The 26,589-nt window shown below is 39.3% G+C and overlaps 1 protein-coding gene across 2 annotated transcripts in view; it reads right to left on the reverse strand.

The window, feature by feature from the left end:
• The window catches only part of PLXNC1 (plexin C1), a 71,767-nt gene that overhangs the window by 14,973 nt on the left and 30,205 nt on the right, over positions 1-26,589 (reverse strand). For both annotated transcript variants that reach the window (XM_064655423.1, XM_064655422.1), the window contains exons 10-23: positions 25,798-25,937; positions 24,609-24,788; positions 23,264-23,351; positions 22,175-22,381; positions 21,871-22,062; positions 18,276-18,375; positions 17,144-17,245; positions 16,667-16,770; positions 12,858-12,899; positions 12,230-12,354; positions 11,477-11,675; positions 10,237-10,383; positions 3,241-3,418; positions 1,940-2,043 (exon numbers count right to left, since the gene is read on the reverse strand). In XM_064655423.1, the coding sequence (XP_064511493.1) occupies positions 1,940-2,043; positions 3,241-3,418; positions 10,237-10,383; positions 11,477-11,675; positions 12,230-12,354; positions 12,858-12,899; positions 16,667-16,770; positions 17,144-17,245; positions 18,276-18,375; positions 21,871-22,062; positions 22,175-22,381; positions 23,264-23,351; positions 24,609-24,788; positions 25,798-25,937 (1,908 nt within the window). The remainder of the gene's footprint in view (positions 1-1,939; positions 2,044-3,240; positions 3,419-10,236; positions 10,384-11,476; positions 11,676-12,229; positions 12,355-12,857; positions 12,900-16,666; positions 16,771-17,143; positions 17,246-18,275; positions 18,376-21,870; positions 22,063-22,174; positions 22,382-23,263; positions 23,352-24,608; positions 24,789-25,797; positions 25,938-26,589) is intronic.

Genomic DNA, 26,589 nt, shown 5'->3' on the forward strand with positions numbered 1-26,589 from the left:
TTTCTTCTCTTCACAGACACCACACAAAAATGCAAATAACCCCTTCTTGCATGTTTTAAAAATCAGTGTAGAAACTAAGTCTGCTTTTTCAAGAATGACTGCTGACTCTGGGACCTTCACAACACAACCCTCATGCTCCAGTACCTTAAAAAGATTTGATGGTACCTCCCAGTCTCAAACATCTGGTTACTTTCTAGCATTTAAGGCTGGCAAACAAGAAGAAAAATTCAGGCTTGCCACAGAACTCTAGGTACTGTTGAAATGTAAGTTGGAATTTTCTCAGGCAATTTTACTGCCCTCACACAGTATATACAGTGTTCCTTTTTCTTGCTAGCTAGACACCTTTACATTCCCTTTTGCATTAATATGCATACAAGAAAATACACTAGATATGTTAATGGCTAATACTTGCCACTAACACACTGCCTGAAATGCCACTGAGCTTCTGCCTAAAATGTAGACTACTTCGTCAGAAAAAGAGAACTAAAATAGCTAACAGAGATATCCAGCACAATATTTATAAGGCAGCTGCTAAGCTATAATTAGTGTGGTTACAGCTCAGTAAAAACAACTGAGTCTCCTAGCTTGCACCTGCCTGCAGAAACCTCGATGACAACAAGGGCTGGGACAAAGATACCCAGGGATGACAGTGACCAATAGACACCCATGACCCACAGCATGCCATGAGCTCAGGAAGTGCAAAGGGCTGCTGGGTAAAATCAGGGAGCACTTATGATAGTTGCCTGTGGTAAAGAGGGCAGGTACTGTCACATCAGACAGAAGTTTGAACATCTAATCAGATTCAAATCTATGTTGACCTTTGCTGCATAGACTCAAACTGCAACTCTACAGTGTCCTAATTTGTACAAAATCTCTGCAAGTGGAGTGGAGGAGATTAATCTATAGACAAAGTTCAAGACAGGCATAGGAAAAGCTGTATTTAAGCCACTGGATTGTGACTCGGGACATCTGGGTTCACCGCTGACTCCTACGAGGTAAGGAGAGCTACAGACACCTACAGGAATCTGTAAAGTGACTCTGAATGAGCTGGCTTCATATCTAAGCAGCCTTGTGCTCTGCCTAGGCTACAAAGTCCTGCTAGGAGTCCTTGTTTCGTTATGGATGGTACTCTATTTGCTCATGCAGACAGCAACATGCTCCATGCTGGCTCAGGTTCCTCAGCACCATACTGCATTGCATGGCACAGACCTACAGCAGCAAAACTTCTCCCACCCTCCATTTTGACTGGTGTCACTGGAAACTCCTTAGAGAGGTAACTCTGCTTGATACGCTTTAACAGTGTGCTACACTCAGAAGTGCCCTGCCACCAGTTGCAGCCTTGTGTGTTGTTGCAGTGATGGACAGATTACTGCAGCACTGCAAATGACTGGTTTACAGGTGAAATTGGAAGCAGAGAGAAAACTTATGCTACAAGTGGCAACAGCAGATGGAAGCAGAAACAGAGAGAAAAAGGGAAATTGAATGACACAGGAGGTCTCAAGAGAAGAGAGAGCAAATTCATCAGTGCTTTTTATTCTGACTCTTGATGAGATTTCACAAGTATCACTACTGCCTGTTCAGATAATCAAAAATGAGGTGGGTGTCTTGCTCATGGAGCAAGACAAACTCAACAGCAGAGATCAAAGAGACTCAAGGCAATGCTCATAGCCAGAAATCAGATGCTGTTTTAAGTGAAGTGCTCAACAGAATTAACAGTTTACCTAGTATGCTTGAACCAAGCAGCCCTGTAAACCTCTGAAAAGTAACAGAAGACATGACTCACTGGCAAAAACGTTGTGTGTCACACAATTCTTTCTTTCTGTTGACGATGCTCAGCTATCTCTTCAAGATTTTGATCAATTGAGATTCTTCTGTGCAGACCACATTTAAGTTGTGGAGAAACTGCTTCTCAACTCATTGGTATGGCTTCTGTGCTTACCTCGTAATGACCGATGGTATTTAACTTCCTTATCCCATCCTCCATCACCTCTGAGGAACCATCAATATCTAACAATTCTCTTTGCTGCTCCTCAGACACAAGTTCTGCAGTATGACAGCAACAGAAAAAAATTACATTCCAATGGCATTCTCACTGTACAGATGTTTGTAAAGAAAAACACCACCTAATTATTTTTTGACCAGTGACTCCCAACTGAGCTGTTTCTCTCTGTCCTTGTGCCAGGTCACATGGAGGTGGTTTTGCACTCCCACAATACTGATTCCTTTTCTGAGTGACAGCCTCGGTGGCTTCCATTACTGCGGGCTTTTGATGCTTCACTTTGTGTTGGCCAAGGCAGAGTTTTTGGAGGTTCTTTCACCTAATCTAGCTATTCCACTGTACAAGCGTGCCCTGGTGTTATGGATACACTGAGACTAGAAGAAAGGTTCCACAAGCCACTTTTAAGAGATCACTAAAATGAGCTGTAGATTGACACACATTGACATAGCGCCTGTTAAGGGTAGTCAAGCACTGGTGATGGATATAGACATCAGATATGAAAGCAAATTATGAACACTTGCCAACACAGAACCTGAGAAGGTGAGGAAATATCAACATTTTAAGGAGCAAGTCCAGGAGGTGACAAATGCCAACAATGTAGAGTTTGTTAGATTTCCTACTGGGGCACATGGGAAGTGATATAGTGGCAACTACAGATTTTTATCTGACCATGGGCTCTTAAAAACCCAACAAGGAAAGGCCTGCTGGAACGGCCTTATTTACATCCGTAGATATTGTAGGTAACTTTGCGAGTCACATGAGAACTATTATATAAACCCAATCTGACTACAAATAAGCTATATTTGAAGGCTCTTTTGATCAAGGGCAACGTAGGCCTGTAGGAAGGAAGGAAGGAAGGAGGTAGGAGGAATAGGTAGGAACTAAAGTACTTGATAATCATGATGTGTCATCTGCTGATGAAATTTAACAACCAGCTATATTTAGGTGGATGGGCCAGCCACCTTACTTAACTCAGAAAAGGAATATAGAAATTATATATGTTTAATAAATAACATGTGTTTGTTAACTGCAGTGATGAAGTCCTTGCAGAATTGAAGCAGATATAGGTTCAGTGTTCTAACTGGTAGCATAAATGATCTAGTATTTGCCTCAAAATTCCTCATGAAGGCTACATTCTGTTTGAACTCTAAAAGAAATCAAAGGTATGAATCCCTAACATAAAAACTCCACAGACAGACCAGTGAACTCCGTGAAAATATAACACAGTGACATTCTCTTACCAAGACCGATTTCATCCAGCTGAAGACCATAGAGAAAGCCATTCTTATTAAAGAAAGCCTGAAGGCTCTTCTCCTTGGCTTGGCCTATGGTGTCGCAGTCCAGAACATTAACCTGAATAGTCTGACAAGCATCTCCACTCTCATTTTCTGGGACTTTTTCAAAGATAATATTCACTGTCTGGGGAAAGAAACACATGTTATTCTGACTTACAGGGAACACCTAGCATGGGAAACCTAAAAATTCCTGACAGATTTTCAGCATATAGGAGATTTTCAGCATATTTATTATTAAAGTTATTTCAAATAAAGATTATTTGAAGGAATTACACAATGAAGCATTTAGAATTCTTCATGTTCAAAAAATCAAAGATATATATATAGCTATATATTTCCAAAAGTGTATTCTGTCTTCTGCTTTTGTGCAAATGTATTTCAGTGAATCACCAAAAAAAGAGAGGAGACAAGGAAAAATTACAATTCATGTTCTAAAAAAAGCAGATCTTTTATGTAAAATGAATGCCTTAACAGGAAAACTGCAAGGGACAGGAGATGTGATAAGGCTGCTGAGTAAGTCATGGTGAGGATGATTGATTTTGAGTGGATAGGAAGTAGTGTTAAAACGCATATTTACACCAGCAGATTATGCTGAGTGCCTTACATCATAAAATATATCCACCTCCCTCGGAGGTGTCAGTGTCTGTCTGTGTGCAGCTGTGTCTCTAGAGGCAGCACAGAAGCAGTGGGAGCAGAAGCAGCGTGAAGAGAAAGCATGTTGCAGCAGGCAGAATTCAAAATGGTCCACATCTGCAAAGTGTGCTGTATTCTATTGGTTATTACTCCAGGTCAAACACCCATACAACCTGTCCAGTTATATCACCCTGCCCTTTAGCTCACAGCTTCTCTTAGCTGGGACACAACTCATCTGCTAGGCTGCACACTAGCTGAGTACAGGCTACAAGTAAGTCCCAATGAGACTGGGTGACCATCTCTTGGGACTGTTTTTTGTCAGGTTGTATTTCTGATCAGGTCAGGCAGATTGATTGCTAGAAGGCAGGGAAAAAGGGATGAGGCACAGAACTGCTAGTGCCGAGCAATAATAGCAAAAATTTCCAGTGCCCCAGCCTGCTCCGTGCAGCAAAATCACTGTTCAGCTACATGGACACAGATGTTCTGCTGGAGATGTTCTGGGACAGAATTAAAAGAAGTGTTTTAGGTGCTGGCACTTGACTACAAGTGGCATAGGAAAATAAACATACTTGAACCCTTCTGGCTGTTGGATGTTTCTGGTATAATATTTATGTTTGACTGAAACGAGAGTACTGCAGGTGTGACTCCGTGAAAGAGTGATCATTGAAACAGGAAGCATGTAAAACATTTTTTTATCTGCTGTCACGTGAAGGAAAGAACTTCTGTCCAGGTTGTTGCAGGGACAACTTTTCTCTCTTTTTAGAAAAATGGGTAGTTATTAATAGTTGTAGAATGGTAGTTTCTGCTCATTACCCAGCAAGAATGGAAGTTATAACACACTGGGAATGAAAAAAAGTAGTCCAAGGCGACATAAGTTAAGTTTACTGTTTCTACAGAAGCAAAAGGAGTATTAAAACAGGGTTGCAAAACGATGAAGATCAGGATTTACGAAAGACTAGGATGTAACTTAAGTAATAGAAAATAACTTAATCAGGACACCGAGATGTTTAATTGTGAGGAAAATGAGTCCATGGAAAGGACAGACGGAATGGAAGAACAGGATATGTGGGAACAGTGCCTGCAGAAGGAGAAGCAGACTGGACACTATGCCTCAGGTTGGGATTTCATGCGGAAAATTAGTAAAAAATATATTGGCACAGCAATGAGGGAGTCATGCTTGGTTAGGTCCACAGACCAACTGAACAGACAGCAGTCCTGTCCTTGACTTGGATTGCCCTGAGGTCATGGTCTTGTGGACAGGGACTAACTGTATTTTGTCCTTGGGAAACTCATTTTAATCAGTCTTTGCCTCTTCTAGTCTCTGAAATGACCTTCCTGGAGTAGCTCCTCGAACTTTAATTGATGTTGATTTTGCTCTACATCCTTGGAAGCATTCCTTCCTTTAGCTGATCCTTTCCTCCTAACATTATTCCTACACTGCAATATTCGTGTTCCTGCTTCTCCTTAATCTTCTATTCCTTTCAGACTATCAGGAGAAACTGTCTATTTGTCTGCTGCCTTTTCAGCTCATGCTCTCACACAGGTTGCACAGGAACGTGCAAGTGAGAATCCTCCCATTCCCACTCAACTCATTGTAGGACGGCAGGACTGTTAAAAGAGAGTACTCATCCTTTATGTAGGTAGAATACAAGTAATTTGTGGACTGCTTAAGTGGAAGTGTCCAAAATGTTAGGATAATAAGAACACTTTACAACTCAAAGAAGTGGTCAGATGGGAAGGAATATTTAAATGCATAAAAGTCTCTAAAGCACCTGCAACTACTTGTATAGGAACTAGCTTGGACACTAGTTACAAGACAGGAATAACTGTAAAAATCATATTTGCACTCATGCAGTGACAGAAATAAGATTTGAAGACAGTGTTTACAGATGGCTTTTCAGATTTGTACTTTTCTTGAAAACTAATTTCAAACAATGAATTATTTACTACAGCTATTAATAAATATAGCAGATAATAAATCAGATGTGGTTTAATGTGATAATATTAAATATATAATATAATTAAAGAAATGCGATAATATAATACTTTCTAAGAAATAAAGAACAATAATCTGGGATATTCAAGGACTCTTATTCATTATCCTGTTCTCTACTCAGCTATGCATCTGAACAGATCATATTTCCATTTATCAGAGAGGCTGAAAAAACAAAAAAAATCTTTTGATTGGTAAAAGTTAGACAATTTATGTAAAGAGTCAGCACCATGATGTACAGCACAATAAAACTGCCTTAAACCACTCCCCTCTCTCCCAGACTATGAAATACAATAAACAGGAAAAATCAGATTGATTGCATGATCCTTCTGCAGCAGTTACCCATGAAGAAGTTATAGAACAGTTAACCAACTGACACAGAAAATGTTACAGGACTTAAATTTAGGCTAGATGGGCACTACACAAAGGAAGGGTTGTGCTGTAGATGCTGTAGTATATGGCACTCAATTTGTCTCTAATCCAGAAGACTCTCCTGTAGCCAGCATCTGCATTGCTCACTTTCTAGTGAGGGCTTTTGTGTCCTTTTCTGCTGACAAAAATCCCCATATATCACATGCTTTAGTATCTTCCTTATCTCTCACAAAGTGTGACTAATAATACCACAACCATGATGTCTTATTAGGAAATTGGTTTCTCTGTCTCAGCTTTACTCTTTTACAGGCCTCCCACTTCTTTTAACTCATAAAGCCGTTGAACACTTTAAAGAACCTTCCAGCACATGGCTTAACTTTCCTTTTAATAAAAGGCTGTTGACTGAACAGGTGAATTAGATCATTTATTCCCATCTAAAAACACAAACACATTTCAGCAAAGAATTCAACAGCCCAAATGCCTTTTTTAAAATAAACAGTGACTACTCAAAAGAATACTGGAGCACCAAGTCTACCATATGAATAAATCTCCCCTGGTTTTCTACAGGAGATATACCACCGAGAAGTCCTCCCATGCCAGACTGGCATTGTGTAGCTTTTCTATTCAAAATGAAACACTTCAGTGAAATGCTAACACTCAGCTGTGCAGTGTACTCCTTCAGCAGTCATTGAGCAAATTATCTGCCAAGGGGTGCAGCTGCTTGTCTGCCTGTGAGAAAGCAGGCTTGCTTCCTCAGCCTGAGAAAAGGCTCCATGACACATCCAAGTCTCTTTCAAGGCAGTTTTATCTCTCACTACTCAAATATAAGCACAGCATGAAACAGCACAGCTCCTCAGCTCATACTTGACCCATGCTTTTAGAAGCATCTTTCCTTCAATTCCTCCACTTGAGTATGTAGTTCAGCAGCCCATCTCTGTTCAATATCTCACCCTTTCTAGCAGAGAGGGCTAAGAGTAGGGGGCTGGGTGGTCCCAAGGTCTGTGGCCTTTTTAAAAAAGACATGGGGCCCTGCCAAAGAACAGTTGTAATACAATTCAAACCCAACACATTTCTTAGTTCTCTTTTTTTCTGGTTACAAATGGCCTGTCCTTCCTTCTTTCTCTATACCTAGGTTCTTTCTCCTTTGTCTGCCAAGAGTTTATCTGTATAGTGGTGTGTTTAGGAGAAGACCTGTGGAGCTCCCCTCGATTTTCAGGAGCCTGTTTGTATCCTGCTTTTATTGGATTGGAATTGAACTCCCAATGCTGAAAGGAGAAATTCTCATGCAGAGCGCCTATACTCCTGTTTGTGCCCTGTCACTGATTTGAGAATTGAACTCCCTAGCAGATGTATCCCTGTGTCTTCAAGTGCCTGAACAGCTTAGAAAATTTGGACAGTAAGTGTCTGCAGCTGTGCTTCAGTATCTTTCTATCACCCTCTTCTTGGCTGTACTTTTATGCTTTGTTCTGGACAGATATGTTTTCATTTACTGCTATTGCAGGGCTGGGGAAAGGGGCAAAACAAAATACCAACAAAATACTGTGAGACTCAGAATGTAACTGCAGTTAGCAAATGTGCAAATGCATTTGAAAACTCAGATCAGAATTTATTCCATGCAGAAAATAAAACCTGCAATACCTTAGACAGAAATGTTCTTCCACTGTAAGGTTCCCTGTCTGTATGCTCACAGGTCCTGCATGTCATTACAGTGCATGTGAAGTGGTGTTAGTAAGAGAAAAAAAGCTGACTACTTCCTCTTTAGCCTCCTGTTAGATGTTATTCTTCCAAGAGAAACCATGCACAGCTGATTTGCTTCCCCAGCCCAGAAAGCTTCACCATTCCACCTAAGTGTCTTTCACAGCACAGTTTTAGTTTCCAGCACAAATCTCAGATAAATACGCCAAACAAAACTGTTTCCACGTCCAGCAAGAACTACAGTCCTTGGACTTCATGTCTGCAATTTCACTGCAGGATCCCCTCTCCTTTTCTGATGGTTTTAAAGGGAACGTTAAGCCACTTCTCAGCTAAGAAACTGCTGCACCTTAACTGGGAAAGCTGACTTACTAACTGTATAATAGTATCATTATCTCCTATTTAAAAGCAGGAATATAAAGTACAAAGGCAGCATACAACATCTGAGAAAGGCTATGTGCTCTCTCACTTCCTCACCCATCTACAGACAGCCTTCCCCAGTGATATCAAGTCCTTCAGACCACTTCCCCTCTTTCTTCTTCTCTGCAGACTGACCACAAGACCCTCTTAGTGACTGCATGCATAGAAGTAGCATGGGGAAAAGTATTTAAGGTTGTTCAGCAGTTTCAGAGTCAGCTATACCCCAAGGGGCTCTCCATTTGAATTCGTGCTATAAATAAGAAAAGTCAATCAATTCCACAGGACCAGATGTTTCTGTGCAGTCTACTAGTAACAGGCATATTGGGCTTGCTTGAAAATTGTTGCTCTGTATCACTACTGGGTTTTGTATCCTATGGCTACATATAGGAATATATTTAAACTTACTCTGGATAATGCAGAATGCAGCACACAAACAAGGAACCCAAATATCTTGTATTATGCATTTCTTTTTTAGGTCCCAAACTTTCTTTCCAAATGTGGTAACTTAGCTTCAAGTACCTTCAAATGAAGCTTCTAACAACAGCCTTGTAAGAAGATTTAACCATAACTTTATCAGTTTGAGAATTTTCAGCAGAAAATCACAATTCAGAAATGATTCACAGAAATGCTGCCATTTCAGTGAGTTTCCTACGTGCCCAGTGAGCTAAAACCAATGGATTGCTGACAAGCCAAACTTTCTAGAGTCAGGTAGTCTGCTCCAGTATATAGCATCTTAAGACCTCCAGGTTCTTGCTGCAAAACAGATGGGCAGACCTAGAAGCTTCAGCCCTACTTGAGACTCCAGATATAGGTTCTGAAAATTAATGAATTCTCCTCCAAAGCCACCTGCACTTGCAGTGTCCGTGCCATTGCCGTTGCTGCCTGGCAGTTTCTGTTGCCAATGTCTGAAGCCCACTTTTCAGTTGCACTTCCCATACTCCTAATTAAGTATGGTAACTCCATCAGGAAGCCAGGAGTTACGAATCAAGGAAGCTATGCAAATGACTGGAAATGCACATTTTAAAGTTCTCAGACCCAAAATCACTCGGAAAATCTGGAGCAAAAAAGTGCTCTGGTTATTCTGAAAACCTTTTTCAGACCTCCTACTCCCAAAGTCACAATTTTACATGCTCCAAAGTGCAATAATCCTGCTATCTCTTCTCATCTCAGTGTCAGAATGACAATCAGCAAGAGAATTCCAGCTTTTAAAGAAGTCTGGGTGTAACTGTAAAATAGAGAGTATTTCTTAGTTGCTTTGAGAAAGGGAAAAAAATCTACAGTAAAGTTCAGAAACTAAGCTAGACTTCCTAGATACCTAGTTTTTAACCAAGCAGGTAAATAAAATCCACCATGCTGTAACCTTGCTAATTTGAAGCTAATTTGTTTCTAATAACATGGAAACTCACAGCAAATTATTGCTGCCTGAAGATTAGCCACAAGTAAACACAACAGAAAAATAAAACCTCTGCATTCCATTCTTTCATTCATTGGTGAAGTCTAATTTAGTTTAAATTCTAAGCATGTTTATATTTTTGTAGTACACTTTAAAATAAGAAGGATTTTTTAATACCCTGAGACTTCACTAAACCTAATCTCTGGCGATTAATGCATGCTGTGAAGTGAGGAGTGAGTGCTATTTGTGAAATATATATTGGTGAAATACCAGCTAGTTAAACTCCATTGTGTTCTGTAACTTTGTCAACAATAATAATTTTACTATCTGGGTACTTAACCATCACTTTAGTGTCTAAGAACCTTAATTTAGCTTCCTAGAAAGAGAGAAAACATTGTAGTTGTCTGTGTTTGGAGGGAACACAAGCTGGCAAACATACCACTGTTTTGAATTCAGACACTTGCCACAGCAGCCAGTCTTCGTTAAGTGTGTACAGGGCTTTGCAAGTTATCGCATCAACAGGTCCTTTGTTTATCCTCTGATTGAGGGTTGTCACTAGCAAATAGAAAGGTTCACCAATTGTCTCCTAGGATGTGAAAAGAAGGCAAGAAACATGTTTATTTTTGTAATCCTTAAATGACCACGAATAACTAGAAAAAAATCAAGTGTAACAAATGATGTTATTTCCTTTTAACTAACTTGTTAACTTGCAATTAGAAAAGAAAATACCTCTGAGCAGATTTGTCTAGTTATTTGTTTAACCTCCATCCTTTGCTTTTCAGTGTAAAAGTCTCATGCAAATAGCAAGGGACAGCTGGAGTGCGTGGCAAGACAGCTCACAGGTCCTTGCTGTGCACAAGCACACTACAGACAAGCTGCTCCTACTCCACCTGGTAGATGCTTTCTAGTTCCACCAAAGAGTGGGTGGGAGGTGAGACATGCACGTGTTCACACACATACTTTAGCTATTTCTTCCATTTTCAGTCCTGTGAGAAAACAAGCTGACAACTAAAATTCCTTTTGAATTGGTGTTTCCCCTTGCTGTCCCTGAATAAACGCCCTGGGACCAAGATGGTGGGACATACACTGGTGTATCAGCAAAAGAGGGAATGAAACTAGGCTCTGAAACCAAGAACAAAGTGCTACCAAGTGGACTTGAATAAACAAACAGTAAAATGAAACAAAATGCTTATTTTGTTTCTATTTGAAGTCACTTAGTTGTTGAAATTTGGAATGCTGTTTGGAGGTTGAAAAGTTTGGAAGGAATTTTAGTTTTCTAAAGGACAGTATTCCTTCAATGTCCATTACATAGTAGCTTTCCAACAACTTGCATAGAAAGGTACCACTGCATTTTAACAAGTGTGTCAGTCAGTCTTTTAGTTTGATCACTGAGCTGAAATAATGTCTGACATGAAAAAAGGATATGCTAGATTACAAAATTACCCAAATCTTGGCCAAATAAATGACATGATGATTGCTTGGAGATGACCATGTCATACTCTTTTCCTGCATCCTACTGATGACAACCAGCTAAGTCACCTAAAACTAGAAGAGTGCACACCAGTAATGTTATATGTTAGAGTAAATGCTTTAAACTGATCCCTCAAACAGTTCCTATGGAAAAAAATCAATTAAAGAAATTCTTCATATCTCTTATGTAGTGAAAAGATGTACACTACCCGGAGAAATCCAGAAAGGCAAACAGACATCCAGTTTGTCAGCAATTTTTCTACCACAGATTCAGTTCGTCTGAGCAGGAGCTTAGGCTGTACATTGCTTGATTGCTCCATCAAGTCCCTTGTCAACACTTCCAAAATATGGGTCAGATAAACTAGCTTAGTTTGTAATGCAATAGTCAAGAAGGATGCAAACAAGCACCTGTTAAAAAAAAATAAAATAAATAAACAGCTGTAATTTTAGAGTATCTCTTCCCAGTCAGATTTAATAAATGAAACACACTTTAGTGCAGTTCATATCCTATGTTTTCCCTCCTCAGGCACAGAAATTGTCCACTGTTCTCTACAAAAATAAAAAAAATGCAAGTCCATCTGCTCTTGTGATTATTTTTTAAACACAGACTTTGTGCCTCTAAATTTAATTCTGCAGAACAACACCTGCTTCAGTGACAGAACATTTCTAAACTGTAGAACTGTTGATCTAACTGCAGGAAGTGTTTACAGTTTTGAAGTGATATTTCCTGCTCCTCTGCCTCTATTTACATGTACAAATATTCCACTTTCTCTTTAATGGCTTGTTTTAATGGTAATGTTTTTTCTTCCTCAGTGTGTGCAGATGGAGAAAAATGAAAAATGCTCTGGAGTACTGCAAATTTGTTTTGCAAGTAGTAGAAATTACATTTGTGTGCTATAATCCATGTTGTTTTTTCTGGCTAATTCTTTGTCTTGAAGATGATAAGCATAATCATACTATACCTGTCTTTCACAGAGAAATTTTTCTGCTTTTCAAGGGTGTGAATGAGAGTAACAAGAAAGTTCTTGTTACAAATTAAAGCATGCAACATGTTGAAGCTTTCATCCTTGCTCGTTTGGTCTCTGCTCTGGAATAGTTAAACAAAAATAAGCAAACTGTAGATTTGCTATGATGGATTCTTAATGCTCAGAAAAATGGTAAGAAACATATGGGATAAGATCCTGGCCTCATTCAAATCAGTGGGAATTTTGTTTTATTTCACAGGTCTCAGGAGTTTACCAAAGATGCATTTGCATTTGTGTACAACACACAGTACACACATATAGAGCATACATTTACCGCCAAATATACAAAGTAGAACCAATAGTGCCAATAGTTAAGTTTGCCTGCCATTTCTCATTACTAGATTCTGTTTATTTTATTTAAATAAGTCATAATATACATTGGGTAACAGCATCTTAAATTTCAAATTCTTTTTATATAGAAATCCATGTAAGCCTCCTCAAGGAGGGTAGGGAACATACTGAAAACGTAAGCTCATGTGTTCTAGGACAACACTGAGAGAAGGGATACAATTGCTCTTGGAAAAAAAAAATTACTAATTAAGGCATATCACACTACACAACTTACCTGTGGCATTTCTTCACTGAAGATGGATGCAAAGCCTCCTGACTAAAATATAAGGGGATATTTATCATTCTTAAGTATACCAGAAGTTTCTAACACATGTATGTTAAACACACCAAGCATGTTCCTGATACTACTTGAAATAAAACAATGGAAATGCCAGATTCTAAAGCAGAGACAATATAAAAACTCTACACAGTAACTTCTGTAAAAGTGTGGCCAAAGTTCACTGAAAAGTAAACTCTCAAAGATGACCTGGTATTGACTTCAGCGTTCTTGAATGTGTTACTTGATGTTGCTGAGCTGCACTAGCACAGCAGTCAACTAATGCTCCACCGGAAGAGCTGTTTATCCTCATCCTCAAATGTGCTTGTGTGCAAGGGGTGCTGCAGGCTGCATCCTTCTTGGATGGCAATGATAGCCTTTGGTATACACAGTTTCCATAACAGAGTGACACTTGAGCTCATCTGCCTCTATTAATTTCAAGGCACTTTATGAATGCTCACTAATGAACTCTCCAGGAGGTCCATGCTGTCAGTCTCCAGAGAGGCACAGGTGCCACCACACATCCAGTCCTAGCAGAAGCCTTCACACAAAAGGAAGCCCCCAGTTCTCAAATACCTTGTCAATGCCTCTTGAGCACTAAATTTACACTAGTAACAATTACTGTCACCTGCTTTATCTGTGATGCTGGCTGCCCCTAGTTTCCTTACAGAATCACAGAATAGTTTGGGTTAGAAGGGACCTTAATGTTCATCTAGTTCCAACCCTACTACCACGGGCAGGGACAATTTCCACTGGACCAGGCTGCTTAAATCCCCATCCAACCTGGCCTTAAACGCTTCCAGGGATGGGACATCTACAACAGCTCCGGGCAACCAGTTCCGACCTCTCATCACACCTATCATAAAATATTTCTTCCTTATGTCCAATTTAAATTTATCCTCTTTCAGTTTGAAACCATTGCCCCTTGTGCTGTCACTAGAAGCCCTGCTAAAAGTCTGTTTCTATCTTTCTTATAAGCCTCCTTTTTATTGAAAGGCTGCAATGAGGTCTCCCCAGAGCCTTCCTGAACAACCCCAACTCACTTTCTTCATAGGAGAGGTGTCCCAACCTTCTGACCATTTTCATGGCCCTCCTCTGGACCCACTCTAAGAGGTACAAGCCTTTCTTGTGCTGGGGACCCCAGAACTGGCGACAGTACTCCAGGTGGGGTCTCACAGGGGCAGAGAGGAAGAATCACCTCCCTTGACCATTGGTCACACTTCTTTCTGATGCAGCTCAGGGTACAATTGACTTTCTGGGCTATGAGCGCACATTGCCATCTCACATCTAATTTTTCATCCCTATATGTGATTTTTCATCCCTCCCTTTCTTCATTCCTTATGTTTTCTTCTCGCCTACCATACTCTTCTTCCTCTTTCTCCACTGGCTATTCCAATTTTTCCAGAACTTCTTCAACAACCCATACACCCATTACCAATAAAACACACACACTGAAAAAAACAGAACCACATTAATGGTTAAAAATGCTTGTGAGCATGGAACAAGCACGTAGCATTAAACCCAAAAATGTGTGAAATTTAGGGAAAACAGAAATAATACTACAAATTTAACAAGTAAAGGAAAAGACAGGCTAAACAGCAAGAACATTAGAAGAATAGATATAATATCCATTTAACATCCGCAAGCATTAAGCAAGAAAATAAAAGCTATTAAGCCAGATTAAATATAGAAAATTGAAGCAGTGGAAAGCAAGACTCTCAAAATGAAGATGGGATCCATCACCCTTAATTTTATGTATCTGACTCCCTCTTTAAGCTTAAACTTGTCCCATCCTGAGAGAGATGTCTCAGGCAAATGGGATGAATCACTTTCTTGAGCTGCCCATCTCTGTACTGACTACAGAAGATGCTCAGTGAACAGCTTTGATCTCCATGTATAAATAGCTCAGATTAGATGTGACAAAGCCCATTAAACACACTGGAAGGCAGAAAGCATACAATATGGACATCATTCAAACACATGAGGTTAGTGAAGGAAGTGGTGGTTTTGCACTTTGACCCTTCTGTCAACCCTTGCAACACTCAGTTGCAATCTCTACCTCATTCGTTTTTCTGTTCATCTATAATGTTTGTTTAGTGGAGCACAGCTTTCCTACCACACTCATACAGCACAAGGCATGTTTGGACACTCCTGCAATGTAAACAATAAGTACTTAGCAGAAAAAATTGGTACACAACACGTTAAATAACTTGCCTGACACCACATGTTTGTAGAGAGCTAATAGTAGCAAGTGACCCTTTGTGGTATTGGTATTTCAAACTCAGACAAAATCCAACTGGAATAATTTCCAGAATGTGCAGTGGCACAAGACTTGCCAAGGCAAAACAGGAGCCCTTCCTATTCTGACTTTATATAATGCCACAGAGTGACAGACTTTGTGCCTCTTTTTTTTTACTTTTTATTTGCATAAAGCACAGCATTTCCACCCAGACAGCTTCTACAGATTATTACTGTTTTGACAGGGGAGGACTATCACTAGGAAAAGATATATTCTTAAAAATAAAAATGCTATTTTAATGTTAATATGCCTGGCAACAAAACAAACAGAAAGGAAAGAGATGCAGACAGTAAGGTTGCCTTAGTCTTCTTTCTTCAAACCACCTGGTGACCCCTTACAAATTAGAATAATGGGGGCATCACAGTAGTACCAGAAGAGATATTTGCAGTGTCCTTTGGTGTGAGAACCGAACTCAAAGTACACCAGGATTTTGCATATGTAATTGCTAAATATTATTCCACCTTAGTATCTGGTATTTGGTTTTGTACAAAAAACAAAGGCCCTGATTCCACACTATCACATGTATTTAACTTTATCACAATGAGTTTTCACTGGGATCACAAACAGCAGTAAAGTGAAGCAATGTGCAGACAAGACTACAGGACTTGGCCGCAGCAGTGATGAGTAGCACATGAAGACTAGTAGATAATTCACACACATTCCAGTTATGCCTAACCAAGGGTTTCTACTCTTTGGTGTCAGTTATACAAAAAACTATCACCAGTTGAGATCACAGCTTCTGCCAATTGGGTAAATGCTCGTAAGCACTGGTAAACACCACGATATAATTTTGAAAGTTGTGGCAAAGGTACTTATCAGCTTGCAATGTGCCACATAGGCAAAGAAAAAAACCCAGTAAGAACATAAAACATTCACGAGAAGGCATCTGGTCCTCTGACACAGTGGCACAAACTGCTCCAATGAACACTGAAAATATCTACCTCTAAAGTGGACAACACAAGTACTTATGGAGTTTCTAAGCATTTGACCTGCACCCCTTTGAATCAACATCTTACCATTTCTGTCAGCACCCTGGTGTAGAAAGTCAGCAGAATTTCTTCATCAGTCTAATTAGGAAGTGTCATCATGTTAGCTAGCCTGACTGTTACTCTAATTAGCTATAGCATTGGAAGTGAAAGCATGGGAACGAAAAGAGCAATGGATAAATTATAGCTTAGTTAGAATGGCCTGAAAGGCAAGCAGCTGAGTGAGGCTGGACAAAAAGAAATGGATACACACACAACCCTTGAAAATTGAAGAACGTTGCTTTAGCTACAGCATAAAGGCTTGCTTAAATATAGAGAAGTACAGCCTTAAGTGTTCTTTGGTAATTTCTGATTTAAGAAAAGTTTCTTGTGAAAACAATGAGCAATGACTGTGTAGTATTTTCTTTAGTTATTTGATCCTGAGCTTCCTAGCTTTTTTAATATTAATCAGGCCTGAAAACCGAAAGACTTGTAAACATTACCTCTGGAAAGAAAGTTCTAAGAGCAAAGTGTTTGTAGTCAAGGAAGGGAACGGTTCCAAAACTATCCACCACATCTAATTCATCCATCTGCAGTTCAGCAAATCCTGAAAAACCCCATCCCCACCCAGAGAGTTAGTTTAGTTGACACAAAATCATCTTCACAAATATAATTTATCCCCAGTAGATGTTCCTTAAAAAACAGTATTCAGGGAAGAGGGGTTCTTTTTATAGCTGAAGTTCTTAAGAGCAGGAAAGTAGCAATCCATTTTTTCCCCCGACTTCTGCTGAACGAAATACTATATGCAATCCTATTAGCTCAGTGCTATCTGCTACTGCAGTGCACACAATATTAAAGAGGAATTCTGATCCAACACAAAAATACTCCAACAGCTACAAAATAAAAATGTTTATATAATGTGACAGGTTCAGTTCAGAAATTATGCTATCCTTAAGCTCTGTAAAGCTCTTTAGACCTACCCTCGCGTATTTCCTTACGAATCTCATATTCCAGCAGTTCAAGTTGCTGACTCTGTTTACGAGTTAACTCTTTGGATTTGTATCTAGTAACTATGAATGCCGCTAAAAAGGAGGAAAAAAAGATTATGAGTATAAAAAGCGCAGAACAGAAAACCCTCATATAAGAGACATATTTTATTATTATTTTAAGAAACAGAAAGATTAATGTACACTTGCACTCTCCAGGAGGATTAGAGTTTTACTGTTGTCAGTGTGCTAGTACCCATGAGCCCTAGTTATCTGGATTTATACCCCAATGTTTAATAAAAATCATTCCTTTTAACAAGGTCTTAGAATTGTCAATCCAACTTTATTTGAAAGTACAACACACTCTGCTATATAGAGCCTGCACAGTGAGACACAGAATCTAACAAACACTTCTACTAATAGGAACCTACTTAAGGTAGCACTGATCAAACAGGAAAACCAGTTGTTTTGAAGAGGAAACCCACTTCTAAATTGTTAACTTCTCTAAAGCTTATTTTGAGAGCATAAAAGCATGATATGGTTCCTTTTTAAAATGAACTTTAAAAAAAAATTAACCAACCAAAAAAACGAACACCTAATCTTATTAAAATAAATGGAAATTTATCAAATATATAATCAAATAAAAATGTGCAAAAAAAAAGGGAGCACTAAAAACAGGAAGAGATAACTATTTACCTCCCTCAGTTTAGTAGTGACCCGTAAGTTCACGAATGATCCAAATGAAACTGAGCAGAAACACCACAAACACTGCCTGAGGATAAGCAGTTTGTTAGGGAACATCTGCCCTAGGGACAGGAGGGTAGCCCAGCTCTGGCAGCCAGAATGGACCAAGTTGTGACACAGGCATGTCAGTCCTATGGCCTGCTTGATGAAATGATAGTGAATAATCCCAGCAGAACAGACAGAACTACTGTCTTGTAATGTGCTGCAGTCTCACAAGATGGACTCCACCACCAGAACAGAGTTAACTTTGCCCACTCTTATTGGGAATATGGTAAAACCACCAGACTGTTAGTGACAGTTCCAGACACGTGTATATGTATGTGTTTGTGTCATGATTATACCCTTCAGCAAATCAAAAAATGAAAATGCATTTTGTACTTACCTATAATGACACCCACTACAATAGGTAGCAAAATAAGAACATATAAATATATGTATGATGATGTTGGTTTCACTTCATGCTCAAAATTTCCCAATTTGACCTGAAGAAAAGTAATGACTGTTAATAGAGGACAGTTATTATATCAGTGCTTAAAATGACATTTAATGTGTTTTATAAAAAAGTATGTAAGGCACATAAGGATCATGGTAGATTATTGGGAAGACAGCAGCAATTCAGGAAAACATATGTGAATCAACATAAAATTAACTTTTACTGGATTTGATGTTTAAGCAGGACAACAGAGCAGTGATGATAAAAATCTGGAGGTCCTTATGCAGCACCACATTTTGTCATGCTCTTGCTGCAAACTAGAGCCCTCAAATGAATGGCAAGAACTGGCCTCCAGCTGGCCAAGTGGCTCATGCCCTTCAGAATCACTGCTAAACATTCTGGCATTTTGAAGCAAAGGCGGCACACATTAATAATTAAAAACATTCATATGCACTCACAGTGTTACTCTGCTGAGCAGAAAAGTAGTGTAAGACTCATGCTAAGAATGAGGGAAGTAAAATTTTTCATAAGACAACTGGCCCACAGCCCTCTTCCCTATTTCTTTGCAGAACTTTCAACCTCTTTGTGTAGGAGGTATAGCATTCCTGAAGGTCTTAAAAAAAAAAAAAAAGCAACACACAATACATGGACAACATCCCCCAATAGCCAGTGGGCTTGTCAAAGGCAGGACAGGCATTAATTCTTAGGAGTACATGAAAGTGCTGAAGTCTGCCAGATGCCAAACTGAGGCATTCACCACTGATAATTACGGCAGAAGAAATTTCACAAAGGAGGATCTCAAAGAGGACTGTGAAAGCACATAAATAAAGGGTAGCTAAGACTATAAACAGACTAGATGTAAAAATATGCTTTGACACATAAAAAGATACCACCAAGTGCCAGGGATAGAAATGAGCTTGAGATAATTGAAAAGGAGGGTTGGGTTGAAATTATTTTGGGTTACAGCAGGGAAGGCAGAGATCTGGTGATTGCAATCACTGGCTTGTCACAGGAGGTGAGCAGCCAGGGCAGCTGCAGCCTGCCAACTGGATAGTCACATCGCAGCTACACAGACACAAGCAAGCAAAAACACCCCACAGGGCTGGAAGGACACAGCCTTTATATTTCTGGGGCCACAAAGAACAGAATACAAAGCAGATCTATTTCCTTCAGCAGATGTTATTTTTCCTCTGATGTTTCTATGTTTTCACAGTTCCTATAAAAAGTTATTTTGGTCTGAGCCTTCCTAGGATCCCATTTGCCTTTTCCAAGGCTGAAATGCGTTGGTGGCTAAATACATTAACCATCTTGTGACTAATACACCTGCTTTTATCTACTCGTGTCCAACTGTGCGATACCTAAAGCAGAAATTTCTGTTACTCATCTTTGTTTATTGAAATGTGAGACAAAGCACTCATTTAATTTTTTGCTCATATTTGGATTATCTTTAATCTTCACCATAACCTTCCTATCCAGTGGTCCCATTTCTTTCCTCATCTTTTATCTCGCTTATGAATCATAAACTAAATAAGATACACCTGAATTAATCCAATTGCTATTTCTAAATTCATTTTTCCGCATGACATTATAAAACCTTCTCTGGACTGGTAATGCCTCTGAGCTCTATGTCATCAGCAAATGTTATTAGTGCATGCCTTATTTTTGTGTTCAAGGCACTAGTGATATTAAATAATATCATCAACACTGCCCAGTCAGCTCCCCATACACAGTATTCGGTTTTTCTAACCCCTACCATCTTCATAATCACCATGTTAAGTCACCAGAGTGACTTTCAGGAACGTGTGATCTACCGCATTTTTGTTGCTGAGGAAATCACTCATGTTACAAAATAAAGATATCTAGCATGATCTGCTTTCATTAAAAAGAAGTTGACAATTATCCCATTTTCCACTTACCTCCAGGACTTTCATGAGCCTCTCATTCAAAATACATTATAAAGTTTTACATAGAGGTGGGATTAAATCAGCAAGCCCGCATTTGCCTAGGTTTTTTGTTTGTTTGTTTGTTTTGGTTTTTGTTGTTTTTGTTTGGGTTTTTTTGTTTGTTTATTTGCTGTTCTCCAGTCATACAGTGTGTCTCCTGACTGAAGTTTTATCTAAAATCTTTTCTACTTAGCCCACAATATCATGTGTCAGTTCTTCCTCAGTGCTGTGATAGGAATGATCCTGTTCTGGCTGTATTGAGCGCCTTGATCTATCTGAATCTTGCTTCTGTCACAAGAATGGCATTTTCTTCTCTGACAACTCTCTTCAGACTGATCACTCTGTCTTTGAACCCACACTCAATATCCTCTTTCTTCCAGAAAACTAAGGCAAGATACATTTATTCTTGAGCCAAAATTATCTTTTATACCTACGTTATCCTTTCTTCAGTGGTCCTACTTCTTCTATGATTTATTTATAAAATTTTAAAAAGCACTTACTACTTTAAAAAACATTTACTACTGTAAACATTTTTTTTGATGTTGGAAAAAAAAATTTTTAAGGTACTAGAAGTGAAATGTTACGTGATAACTACTGCATTTGATTTGCCTTAGTGAAGTAGTGACCTTTCTATGACAGTCACTCCTTTGAAATCTGCAGGATAAGCATGTGATACTGCAAGGCAACATTAATATTTAAATGCAACACCAAACTCAGAAAGGCTTTTCCATGCCATAACTGGCTCAGACGGCAGGATCCACAGATGGGGGATCAGTTAACAGTGATACAAAGTCAAGAATAGCTTTGTTAATCTTTACTATGAGCCATATGCCTTGAAGTCAATAGAGTTATTTCAGTTTTATACCACCACACACTGCAATAAGAGTCTGGCATAATTTTTCTCCCTCTTAAATGGTGATGATCACATTCTAAAAAATTTGTATTTTCATCTTACTCAAGGAGCAAATATCTTAAGCTGCAATTTAGCTCTGACATCCATGCTAATGTTTGTATATTTGGGCTTGGCTTTGTGCCACATGCTCAAAGCATTTTAGCTTTCCCAATGCACATTGAATTTCACCCCCTTTTTCATCCAGAAATGCCTTCTCTTCTGTCTCAGTGGTGATCCTGAAGACAGATTCTTGTCTACTTTAGTAGGAAAAAAGTGCCTGGGAGGACACAATCCTTTTCCTCAAGAACATATTGCAGAAGCAGATTGCTTACAGATCTAAGATGAGGGGTTCTGGAGACAGTGATGCTGTTACGATGATGTCTGTGCTGCAGGCATAGGTGTGACAAGCTACTCTTCTCCTGGAGCTCAGCTTGGACTGCAAAACCTACCTCTGACACTACCACAGTAACCAGACAGAAAATGAATGCAGTACTGCCAGTGGTACCTAAGCCAGGCAGGCATGCTTAGATATGAGGAAGAAAACTGTACTACCAAGTATCAAGAGAAAAGAAAATGCATTCACTTCTGCCCTCGATAAAGAACATTCATGATGAGAATATTCATGATGAGAGCATTAATGATACATTTTACTTCACTTGTATAAACATTCAAACACTGTTGAATTGTAACAAAAGGGAACTGTACTTACAAAAACTTTCACTGTGGAAAAGTCAATCTTGTCTGTTCCTTCCCTTTTGAATTTGCACAGTATGGTGCTACGGTCTGGCTTTTTGGTAATATTTTGGACACTGAACCATATCTTTTTGGTCTGTGCACCAGTAATGTAAGACAGATAAACCTCTACCTCAGTTTTAGAAATATTCAAGTTATCATTTTCTTTCTAGAGAGAAAAAAAAATGAAGAAAATAAAGTCACTAAATACAGAAAGAAAAAATAAGTATCCCTAAACACTATTTAAAATAAGCATTGTACTTCATTAGTTCCAAACTTACATATATTTTTAATTCCAGATCAGGATCCAGTTCAGTGTGCAGCTGGTAGTTAATGAACACTGGGTCAGGGTGATAGTGTAATTTGACACATGGTATAAAGGTAGTATCCACTTTTAACATCATATCAACAACTTTACCCTCAGTTGCATGGCTCAGGCTTGGTGTTAAGTAATGATATTCAGATGCATTGCCAGGACACCTAGAGACCTAGAAATGCAATAGCAAAGTTGTAACAAAGTTGTAACTCAACAGCGGGTACAGTTACAAACAGAGGCACTCAAAACTCATTTTAATGTCTTTCTGACTTCACACAGATACCTGATAACCTCTTCTCTGCAATCAGGGTAGGGCTGCATGAAGAACACCCAGCAAAATTTCTCAGTTTAGCCTGTGTCTACCTTCAAGCACATTTATCATACACTGCTTTAAGGCTGATTGCACACTGCTTAGGTAACTATTTCCTGCAGTGAGTGAGACAGGAATTGTGACAGCCATTTCTCCTTCCTTCCCCTCAATGCAGGTGACAAGAGTAAGACAAGCTCTCCATCTTAACTCCTGAGAGAGTGAGGTTGCTGCAGTCATTGTAGCATTAGGTCACTGCTTACTCCATTGGGTGATGCTGCTGTGTTTGGTCTCTGCGCTGCAAAGGGTCAACAAGATGCCTACCTCCTTAATTACTGGGAGAAAAGGTTTCATCCCAACATCAGCTACAGTCTGCTGCCCCTTCCTGAGGCAGTGGCACCATCTGGGTTCTCAGCACAGAGCCAGAGAGAAGTACAGAACCCCCTCTTCCAACAGACCCATATGTGGAGACTGGGGTGACTCAAAAAGGACAGATTTGGAATAACTTTCTAGACCATAAAAAAAAGGCTCAGGGAATTATGCAGAGAGTAGCTTATGTGTATTCGTGATTTTGTACTAAGAATGTGTGCAACTGTAATCCTATAGGTGGTCACATTTATTTCAGTAGGGTGACTGACATGTGCCTGCAAGTGTTTGGAAATTGCTGATATCTCCTAAAATCCTAGGAACAAAACCTAATCCATCAAGATACTTCTATTTGGTATTATAAAGGAGATTTAGACTTACTGTGAGGTTTGATCTCTGGTCATCTGAAATAATGACACTGTCCACCACATTAAAATTTCTACCAGTTGTAGTAATTTTGCGACCACCACTGCAAAAAAAAAAAAAAAAATATGTGGAGGAAGGGAAGTTAATACCTGTGTTTCCACAGGCAGACAAGTCCTGCATTAAGGCTTCAGCTATGCATGAACTACTCATGAGCATTTTGCTTTGGTAGCAGATGATAAAGTCAAACTGCAGGACAAGATAATTTGACCTATACAGTGTACTTCCACTCTTTCCTCATAATGTAATGGTAAACATTTTTGCCACTTCAAAACCAAACTACTTGATTGCATATACGTGTATACCCCTTTTCAGGGACTGTTCACCTTGTTTTCTATTCATGCAGCCAAAGAGCCAGACCATGATTTAATCTTGATGAAAGAGCATCATGGTATTTCACTGCCCCAGCGCAGCCCAGTCTATGCTTAATTCTTGCCTTCTTCAGGACAAATCGATCGTGCCAGGCACCTCACAGGAAACATTCTTGGCAGTGTTCAGACCATCTGTCTCAGCACACACAATGGTGCTTGTGTCTGAGGGCTCTGGCTCACAATCTCTGCTGAACACAGTTGGAGTGGTTTAAGGTATTATTAATTTCCAGCTGCCAGAGCTGCCTCTCACCTGGAGATGAGGGCATGCATCCTAGCTGCGCAGCTGCTGCAGCTGCCAGCCCAACTCATTACCTCAAATCCACACTTGATGACAAAGATATCAGATTAAGAACCTGCAAGCCGGTAAAAACTGTGCAGGCAGAGGAACAGGTGGAAAGCTATGCTGAAAATATCTTTAAAACCACCCTGTAAGTCTTTCACCAGATCTGTGATTCTCCCACAGAACAAGCAGAGGCTTGAATAGGGCTCTTTTGGCTTTAGGGAACATCGTTGTAAAGTCTGCACATATCACTGCAGGGGTGATTATTTTCACTTTATTTCACTGAAACTTTGCAGGTGAAGGGTATATTAGTATCAAGAAATCAAAGTTAATCGGAGTTAGAATTTACACATGCTACCCATATTTTGGATTTAGCTTTAGTCCGAATAGACTATTTTTGGCTTCTATAAAGGAGAGCTAGGGTGGGCAGGAAGAAGTTTATAAAATCCTGCAAACACAGAACCCATCTTGCAGTTATCAAGTTAAAATATCTGTTAAATCAGGTCATGGGTGTAAATTCATCCTCCACAACAGGCTATAGCAGTCTTCCAAGTATGCATCAGCTGCATCTGGCCAAGAAAGAAGGCTCATATTGGTTCAGTGCAACTACATTTGAATAAATACATAAAAAGTAGAGAAAGACAAAAATTACCTGATCCAGGAGGTATTTGGTGTGATTCTAGAACATGATGGCAGTGAAACATAATGCAGGGTCATTGGTGGTGAACATTTTTTCCCATTAGCCTGTATACATATACTTTTGGCCTCTTTACGTGTTGGTGGGAGAGCAAATGTCATTTGTGTATCATTTAGCACATTTCTAACTTTAATGCTGGAGGAGAAAGAAAACAGACAAACATTGAAACACAGATGTCATTCATTGGTGGTACTACACAAAGCCTATAACCTACAGCAAATGACAAGGAGAAAAGAGAACTGAATCTCTCTCTGAGCTGCAAGTGGAGGCAGACAGAGAGAGCAGGGAGTTGAAAAGACAAAGTAGGGCATCTTTTGAATGAAGTTTCTATGTGACACAATAATCACAGAAGTCAGTATAGATATTTAACTTGGGATGAGGCTATGTAATGCAATGTGTGATTTTGCTGTTTACTGTGTACTTCTCCGTGCTACCAACACGGTCCATGAGATAGTCAAGAATAAGAATCTTCATCATCTTTTTCTTTTTCTCCTTTCTCCCTCCTCTTTCTCTCTACTTCCTGTCTTTCCCTCCTTCTCTCCTTTTGTTTTCTGTGGTCCCCTGGAAATTCATGGTTGAAGTAAAAATGGAACATTATGTTTTCAAGTGCTAGCTGTGTAAAATGGCCTCGGTAATAACAGGCAGTCATTGCAGCTGCACTTGAAAATAACTGATTCAGAATATGATAGCCTAATTATTTAGGGGGTTACACTGGAAAAGCAGGAGCTGTTGCATGAGATATTTCCTTCCGTGGCATGGTGTCTGCACTTTTACAAGCAGAACCCTAGAATATATGGCAAATCTTTTGAAGCAGAGAACTGTCAAACAAAAGCTGAGGTTTTCCTATGACCTAACTTCTTCTAGCCTGCTGGAAGGCACAGAGGACCACAGGTACAGCACTGTCATACTATTACTGAGAGAACTGACCACCTACCCTTCCATCCTTTGTATTGTACCCAAACACCAAATTCATTTCCATCCTTTGGGAATTTAAAGTGGAAGTATAACTAGAGAGATGTAGAGCATCATCTGCTCTGCTGAGGAGAGGTACATTACAACTGTTCACCCAATCATATTGTTAGAGTAAAATGGGCATAATTTTCACCATGAAAAGTAAATAGTATTATTTTTCAGTTTAACTCACATGTCTGGTTTACAGCCAGTGATCCCAGTCAATATCAGTTTTATGCCTGATGCACGTGTAAAGTTTTCTCCTTTGACTGTTATTTCGCTTTTGCCTAATGTAGAAATCCACAAAGGTTCAATGGATTGAATACTGATATGCTATCAGGAAATAAAGCAAAACAAAATCTGGTTATAAACAGGCTAGGCAGATAAGCAACAGCTGTAAACACAACTACCACTCAAGAATGCAGATTTTATGGCACTGGAATACATTTTTATTAATAATTTCAAATCTTGTTAAATTTAATCCTGGGAGGCACTGTTAATCACAACTTCTTTACAAGCCAACTATTTTTACCATCGTATTTTATATTTCAATTTATCCCATAATAAAGTTGTCCAAAAGAATCCCAGTCTGACATACTGGAAGGTAGGTATCATAAAAACCCAGCTTGAAATTATGCGTTTTGTGTGACCCTTGAAGAACTAAGAAACAATGCAAGACAAAACCCGTGGTGCTGTCACTACGAGAGATCGGAGAACAAATGAAGGCATCTTTCTTGACCTGAGAAGGGGAAGCAGGGTCAAATCCTCAAATGGAAAATTGAGAAAGAGCCCCAAAATTAGCTTTACTAGAAAGTCTTTTCAAAGTCATGCACAGAACTAAATGTACAACACAACTGCGGGAGAATTTTTTTGGTATTTCATTTTGATGGTAAGAAGTTCTCCAGCATTTAAGAACAATCCTAGTTTACTCTGATGCTGCCACAGTCTTACAGAAATGTGGGCAATTTTTAAACTGTGCTTTTCA

The sequence above is a fragment of the Pseudopipra pipra genome, chromosome 5, assembly GCF_036250125.1.
Source record: "Pseudopipra pipra isolate bDixPip1 chromosome 5, bDixPip1.hap1, whole genome shotgun sequence".
Classification (NCBI taxonomy): domain Eukaryota; kingdom Metazoa; phylum Chordata; class Aves; order Passeriformes; family Pipridae; genus Pseudopipra; species Pseudopipra pipra.